The following is a 7,825-nucleotide window of genomic DNA, read 5'->3' on the forward strand; positions in this document are numbered from 1 at the left end:
GCGCTCACCACGTGACCCTGTGACGTCAGCAGCTGCAGCATGCTGCCGACCTTTCCGGAGGATGAGGAGGAGGGGGGCAGGGCGGGGGAGTGGGGGAGCGGGGTGGGGGTGGGGTCAGGAGAGGGGTGGGAGGGGATGGGGAGAGAGGCGGTCAGTGCAGGGGGCTGTCCGCCCAGAGGCCGCCGTCCCACCGTGCCCAGGATGGTCATGGGAGGTCTGCCGCGGGCACCGGGCCTTCTGTACGGGCCCTTGGCCAGGCGCAGCTTCTTGAGGCGCTGAAGGCGGTACACGTTGAAGGCCGAGCTGTGCGGCACGGAGGTGTCCGAACCACTGCGCCACCCCCCGTCCGCCTTGACGGAGGCCTTGTCGGAGCTCCACCCCGCTGACGTCACGTGCTCCCCGCTGTGACGTCGTTCAGCGCCGGGCGAAGGAGGGAGGAAGAGGGGTCTGTGGTGACGTAACACCACGTGATCTGCTGACAGAGGCCGAGCATTGGCGAGGGTCTTGGTATCTGCGGCCGACCTGAACGTGGTGGTGGTGGTGGTGTCGCCGTCCGACCCGGGCTGGGGGGGCGAGGTGGGGGTGGCGGTGGGGATGGGGGCGGAGGCGCCGCGCTGAGGAGGGGAGAGGTGGAGAGGGGGGTCCTGGTCAATGGCGCCGCCCTTGTCGCGCGGCAGGCTGAAGACCGCCTCCTGTCCGCGGCCCGTGGAGGTCCTGGCGGTGGCGGTGAAGGGCGAGGTGCCCGCCCTGCCCGGCCCTCTGCACAGCGCCCCCTGGCTGTGGGGAGGTGTGATGGCCGCCACTGCTGCTGCCGCCGCTGACGCCACCACGGCCTCTGTGGGGGACAGGGACGACGTGGGGGCCAGCTGGCCGCTGTGGCCGTTGTAGTGACCCCGCTGCTGCAGCTGTCGGAGGGCCGCCGCGTGTCCTAGGAGCAGGGCGCTGGGGGAGGAGGTGGAGGAGGAGGAGGGGGTAAGGACGGCGGCCGGGGAGGAGGTGGTGGGCAGGGAGGGGGGGAGGTGGGGGCGGGGCTTCTTCCAGGAGGGGGCGGGGTCAGCCAGGGAGGCGGGCACGTCCCGCGTGTGGAAGAGCACGTGCATAGCCAGGGCGTCCCTGCTGGAGAAGAGCTCCCCGCACAGGTAGCACACCATGGGCAGTGCGGGGCCCTCGCCCTCAGCCCCCACCATCCCCCCAACCCCCAGCCCCGTCATCCACGGCATGTACTTGCTCCACCAGGCGGCGCCGTAGCCCGTCACGTGACCCAGGTCCAGGCCCAGCGTGTGGAGGAAGGAGGGGGGGATGTCTCCGCGCCGCTCCCCCTCCCCCTCCCCCTTCTTGCCCCCCTCGCCCTTGGCCCCGCCCCCCTCCAGCTGCAGGTCCGAGGTAGGGGCGGCCCCCATGAGCAGGGCGGAGGGGAGGTGGGAGGAAGGTGCAGGGGAGAGAGGCGGCAGGGTGGAGGAGGAGTCGGGGCTGGTGTCTGTGGCTGGCTTGGTGCTGAGGGAGGTGCAGGGCGCCAGGAGGGGCTGAGCGGGGAAGCAGGCCTCGTTCTTGGCGCGGATCAGCATGTGCATGGCATACGTGTCGCGGCTGCTGAAGCGCGCGTTGCAGTCCTCGCACGTGAAGCTGACCACGGCCTCCCCGCCCGCCGACAGGCCCCCGTACACCGCCCCCGGGGGGTCCTCCTCCTCCACCTCCACCCCTCGCACCCCCTCCCTCTCCCGGCTGCCGCCCCGCGACGACCTGAGCATGGACTCTGCCTTGAGCACCTGGTGGGTCAGGCAGTGCGCGCGGTAGTCACGCGCCGTGTCGAAGCGCGAGCTGCACTCCCCGCAGGCGTACTCGCCGCGTGACTTGCCGCCGTTCTCCACGGAGGAGGGTCCGGCGAAAAGCGGCGGGAGGCCTGGGGGCGGCGGTGGGGGTGCCTTGAGGTCGGCCAGCGGCCCCAGCCCCGTGACGGGCGTCAGTTCCAGCCCGCTCTCCTCCCGGACCCGCCGCGCGATCTGCGCCACCAGGTCCTCCGTGCTGTCGTAGGGCCGGCCCCCGGCCCCCCGCTGGGGGGGCGCCGCCCTCAGGTCCACCGCCATGGCCTGCTCCAGGGCCGTGCTGTGGCTGCTGCTCTTCCCGGGCGGCGTGCTGCCCCTAGGACTGCTGCAGCCGTCTGTCTCCGAAGGGTCTGCCGGCTCCTGCTTCACCACCACTGGGGAGAAGGACGACGTCTTCGAGTCTCGCATGGCGCCTCGCGTCTATGGACAACACCCCGACAGGTCAGAGGTCTACAGATCAGGTCAGAGGACAACACCAACAGGTCAGGTCAGAGGACAACACCAACAGGTCAGGTCAGAGGACAACACCAACAGGTCAGGTCAGGTCAGAGGGCAACACCAACAGATCAGGTCAGGTCAGAGGACAACACCAACAGGTCAGGTCAGAGGACAACACCAACAGGTCAGGTCAGGTCAGAGGACATCACCAACAGGTCAGGTCAGAGAACAAGTCAGGTCAGAGGTCAACACCAACAGGTCAGGTTAGAGGTCAACACCAACAGGTCAGGTCAGAGGACAACACCAACAGGTCAGGTCAGAGAACAACACCAACAGGTCAGGTCAGAGAACAAGTCAGGTCAGAGGTCAACACCAACAGGTCAGGTTAGAGGTCAACGGCAACAGGTCTGCTGCTGAGTGAGATGGGTGTGACAGTAGAGCACTGGTGGGTGTGAGTCATGTGAATTGACGTCGTGTAAAGAACTGGTGCCGCGTGCTGGGATTCAACAGTCATTGACACTTTATATTATCGGGGCAGTAAATAGTTTGAGAAGGCGTGAGAATACATTGGTTGTGATAAAGACACACAGAGAGGAATAGGTGAGGAGAGGGAGGGACACACACACACACACACACACACACACACACACGATCGCACGTCGATGCAAAAATGCGCGCTGTATTCCTTTCTGTCTCCATTCATTCTCTTGGCACTGATCAGAGAAGACAGATGAACGTGGAAAAAGTCAGCAAACAAGTCAACACACAGAGAGTGACAGGACAGAATGATGCCACCCAGCATGTTGGGTTATTTCTTTCTCCATGTGGTTCATTTCTTCAGGAAGGCCGATTGTCAGAACTGGGACAGACAGCACACACAGCACCTCAGGGACCAGTGTGAAAGGTTTGACTGCTGACACATGGACTGGGCCTGTCTGTCTGTCTGGCTGTCTGACTGGCTGTATGTCTGTTTGGCTGTCTGTCTGTCTGGCTGTCTGACTGGCTGTATGTCTGTTTGGCTGTCTGGCTGTCTGTCTGTCTGGCTGTCTAGCTGTCTGTCGACCGGAGTCTCTGTGCCTGTCTTGTTTGTACCCCTCCCGGCCACCACTCTTTCTTATCATCTTTTTTTCCTGCATCCTCGCCTCTCTCTCTCTCTCTCTCTGCCCCCGTCCAGCTTACAACATGTTGTATGATTTAGATGCTAGAGGAAAAGTGAACTGGGTAGCCAACATACGCCACTGTTTGTTTGAGTATTGTTTTGGTTTTGTCTGGTTAAACCAAGGTGTCGGCTGCATTAGAGTGTTTATTTGTGTTTTGCGCCAGCGACTGATTGATTGTAGATGGCAGAAATGGTCTGACCATATCCAAAACAGTGAAAGATTCAGTTTGTATGAGAATGTTTTTAATGTGTATGACCTGAAACCTTACTAGTGTTAAATATGGATAGACATTTAAAATATATAACAACGAGATTCAGACTAGGCATTTCTGAAATAGCGGTCCATCATTATAGATAAAGAACATGTAATGACAGTGATTTAATTTGCCCATTACATAAAGATTCACAAGTTCTTTCTTGTCCAGCTTTGAGGGATATTCGAGAAGAATAAGCCTAAATATTTTAGACAGCCTACAATGTTTAAATTGAACTTACTAACGTCTCTCCTCTGACGCTGTTCGAAATTTCTCTTTGTTTTTATACAAAGCTTTCAAATTCCGAGAAATTGCTACTTCATAAGAATGTTGATTGTTCTATCTCTTGTAACTGAGTGAACTGAGTGCAGTGTAGCTATTTTAGTGTTTGACAGTGTGTCACATGTAGACATATTATGTCGTTAAATAATGTTTATCTAATATAATGTTCACATACCCCTTCATAAGGGGCCTTGACCTATACATGAATAAACAATCTTGAATCTTAAATCTTGAAACCTTGTTCAACTTTCTGTCTCTCCCTTAACTTCCAGTTTGTTTCTTTCTGACCGGTCAGTCAGACACCACAGTTGCATATTGTCCGCACCTATTTTGGCATATAATAGGGTAGGTATGCTTAACTGTCAGCACCTAATTCGGCATATAATAGGGTAGGTATGCCTAACTGTCAGCACCAAATTCGGCATATAATAGGATAGGTATGCCTAACTGTCCGCACCAAATTCGGCATATAATAGGATAGGTATGCCTAACTGTCCGCACCAAATTCGGCATATAATAGGATAGGTATGCCTAACTGTCCGCACCTAATTCGGCATATAATAGGATAGGTATGCCTAACTGTCAACACCTACTTCGGCATATAATAGGGTAGGTATGCCTAACTGTCCGCACCTAATTCGACATATAATAGGATAGGTATGCCTAACTGTCAGCACCTAATTCGGCATATAATAGGATAGGTATGCCTAACTGTCAGCACCTAATTCGGCATATAATAGGCTAGGTATGCCTAACTGTCAGCACCTAATTCGGCATATAATAGGGTAAGTATGCCTCACTGTGAACGATCCAGTCGAAGCCGACCAGCTCAACGTGTGTACTGTAAAGATAACATGTCGTACGATAGACAAACGTACATCTTTTGTTTTTTAAGGCTTTCTCCGACTGGTTGCACCACCAAAAAAGTTCGTCTGCTCATTCTTTTCAACGTTTTATCGAAATAGCAGGGGTGTCTGAGGGTAAATGCGAACGGCCAAGTCTAATTGTGAACGATGGCTTTGTGTATATGTACACAATTAAAACAGAAGCAGGCCTTTCACTCATTAACTCTCTGCATACGAACGGCGAAAGAGACGACGTTAACAGCGTTTCACCCCAATTATCACCATCAAAATATTGCAAGCGGAAGGCTCTTATACTGAAGAGGTGAATGTTGACAAACAATACCACAATTCTGACGACGGAAGCTATATGTTGGGTCATTCAGACACCCACTGGACATCCGAGGGGTCTGTGTAGAGGAGAAGAGAGGACTGGCCGTACTGAGTGAGTTAAACATAACATATTATTGGAATATCGCACCAGACTGTTGTTTTGTTGGTTTTGATCACACATGCACACAAACACACACACAGACATTTAAACACACACACCGCACACAAACACAAACACACCCTGTTGAGAGTGCTCAGTAACTGTGCAGCATCGTTCGCAAATAGACTAACGTCAAAATATCTTATAGTCTAATTGCAAACAATACTATTTTGCTGATTACTGTCAAAACTGAGGTTCTGATATGTCACCAACATGCTTCCTTAAATTTTCCCAGCACTCACTCAACATATCCGATCAAATCAACTATTTTAAACCGAGTCGAAGTTCAGTCCTACAACTTGCTTCCCTTGATTCAGGATTTTGATAGCACGTTTGTAACCTTGGTCGGCAGTGGTGCACGAAGAGAAGAAAAAGCGTGGAAATAGCCAGAAATGGCTGATTTTTGACTAGTTATTGTAAACGGATATTCATTAAGACACTAGAAAAAGGCCGTCAAGCAGACGTTGAACTGTGAAATGCAACCGTTAAGAATGCTTCGAAGTGGAGCGGTATACGAATCGTTCGCAATTACATGCTGTTCGCAACTTCCCATACCTACCCTACTTACAAACATACGCGTATTTTTTCCCGCGCGCTTTTCACGCCTGCATGCAAACACACACACACACAAACACACTCTCTCTCTCTCTCTCCCTTCCCTCTCTCTTTCACATGATGTACGCAGACACACACTCTCTCTCTCTCTCTCTCTCTCTCTCTCTCTCTGTGCGATTATTTTTTCTTCTTTTTTCGCTTTACCGTGAGGGCTGGGTGTACACTGTCACTCGTGCTTCCCTCAAACATTATCGTTATCGCTATCGTTATTATTATCTCTGTCTGTCTGTCTGTCCTACATACACGTATTCAACAGCAGACACTGGAACATTTCTCAGAGTTACCAACGGAAAAGAATGGTCCGACTTACCGCACGCAGTGGGGGTAACAGAGACCAGACGTGGTGAAGGAAGTGTGGACTGTCTTCAGTTACTGTTCTTCGTCACGACCATACACGTCACGTAGCTGTGACGGTGACTGCTGTGTGGCTGTCTGCACTGGTTGACAGGTATGACGTCACGTAGCTGTGACGGTGACTGCTGTGGCTGTCCGCACTGGTTGACAGGTATGACGTCACGTAGCTGTGACGGTGACTGCTGTGTGGCTGTCCGCACTGGTTGACAGGTATGACGTCACGTGCAGGTCATCAGTGAAATGTCCCCACACGTTGCTCCACTTTGACAGGTCAGTGCTGCCGGTCAGTGGAGGCAGGGTCACACACTGGGCCAGTGGTGATGCTTCCCACGTGTGTCAGCTGTCATGCACATCGTGGCTGTCTGCCGCTCCACTCCCTGACAGTCACTTCTGGAAATGTGGACACTCAGCTTAAATCCACGCCATGTCCTCTTTAAAACGACTCAAATATTTTTTTTGTGTGTGTATGTGAAATAATTTTAGAATGAACAAGTTCCAAAAGTTATAGCAGACACTGAAAAACAGTATCTACGCATGAAGCTGACCAAAGTCGGTTTTGTGTTGACAAAAACCTGAGGGTGTACTGTCCATGTGATGGCTGTTTCCTGTCAGAGTTTGTGATGTGTCTACTGTGTGCTGTCCATGTGATGGCTGTCTCCTGTCAGAGTCTGTTGTGTGTCCACTGTGTGCTGTCCACGTGATAGCTGTCTCCTGTTAGTTGTGTGTCCACTGTGTGCTGTCCATGTGATGGCTGTCTCCTGTCAGTTGTGTGTCCACTGTGTGCTGTCCATGTGATGGCTGTCTCCTGTCACTTGTGCGTCCACTGTGTGCTGTCCATGTGATGGCTGTCTCCTGTCAGAGTCTGTTGTGTGTCCACTGTGTGCTGTCCATGTGATGGCTGTCTCCTGTCAGTTGTGCGTCCACTGTGTGCTGTCCATGTGATGGCTGTCTCCTGTCAGAGTCTGTTGTGTGTCCACTGTGTGCTGTCCATGTGGTGGCTGTCTCCTGTCAGAGTCTGTGATGTGTCCACTTTGTGCTGTCCATGTGGTGGCTGTCTCCTGTCAGAGTCTGTGATGTGTCCACTGTGTGCTGTCCATGTGATGGCTGTCTCCTGTCAGAGTCTGTGATGTGTCCACTGTGTGCTGTCCATGTGATGGCTGTCTCCTGTCAGAGTCTGTTGTGTGTCCACTGTGTGCTGTCCATGTGATGGCTGTCTCCTGTTAGTTGTGTGTCCACTGTGTGCTGTCCATGTGATGGCTGTCTCCTGTTAGTTGTGTGTCCACTGTGTGCTGTCCATGTGATGGCTGTCTCCTGTTAGTTGTGTGTCCACTGTGTGCTGTCCACGTGATGGCTGTCTCCTGTTAGTTGTGTGTCCACTGTGTGCTGTCCATGTGATGGCTGTCTCCTGTCAGAGTCTGTGATGTGTCCACTGTGTGCTGTCCATGTGATGGCTGTCTCCTGTCAGAGTCTGTTGTGTGTCCACTGTGTGCTGTCCACGTGATGGCTGTCTCCTGTTAGTTGTGTGTCCACTGTGTGCTGTCCATGTGATGGCTGTCTCCTGTCAG

At 53.5% G+C, this 7,825-nt stretch overlaps 1 protein-coding gene across 1 annotated transcript in view; it reads right to left on the bottom strand.

The window, feature by feature from the left end:
• LOC143284984 (uncharacterized) overlaps positions 1 to 2,231 on the bottom strand; it is a 2,382-nt gene extending 151 nt beyond the window's left edge. Inside the window, exons 1-2 of the mRNA XM_076592146.1 lie at positions 120 to 2,231; positions 1 to 50 (exon numbers count right to left, since the gene is read on the bottom strand). The exon at positions 1 to 50 is cut by the window's left edge and continues 151 nt beyond it. Coding sequence (XP_076448261.1) covers positions 1 to 50; positions 120 to 2,231 — 2,162 coding nt within the window. The remainder of the gene's footprint in view (positions 51 to 119) is intronic.
• Positions 2,232 to 7,825: the final 5,594 nt, after the last annotated feature.

Source organism: Babylonia areolata, chromosome 8, assembly GCF_041734735.1.
Source record: "Babylonia areolata isolate BAREFJ2019XMU chromosome 8, ASM4173473v1, whole genome shotgun sequence".
In the NCBI taxonomy this organism is placed as follows: Eukaryota; Metazoa; Mollusca; class Gastropoda; order Neogastropoda; family Buccinidae; genus Babylonia; species Babylonia areolata.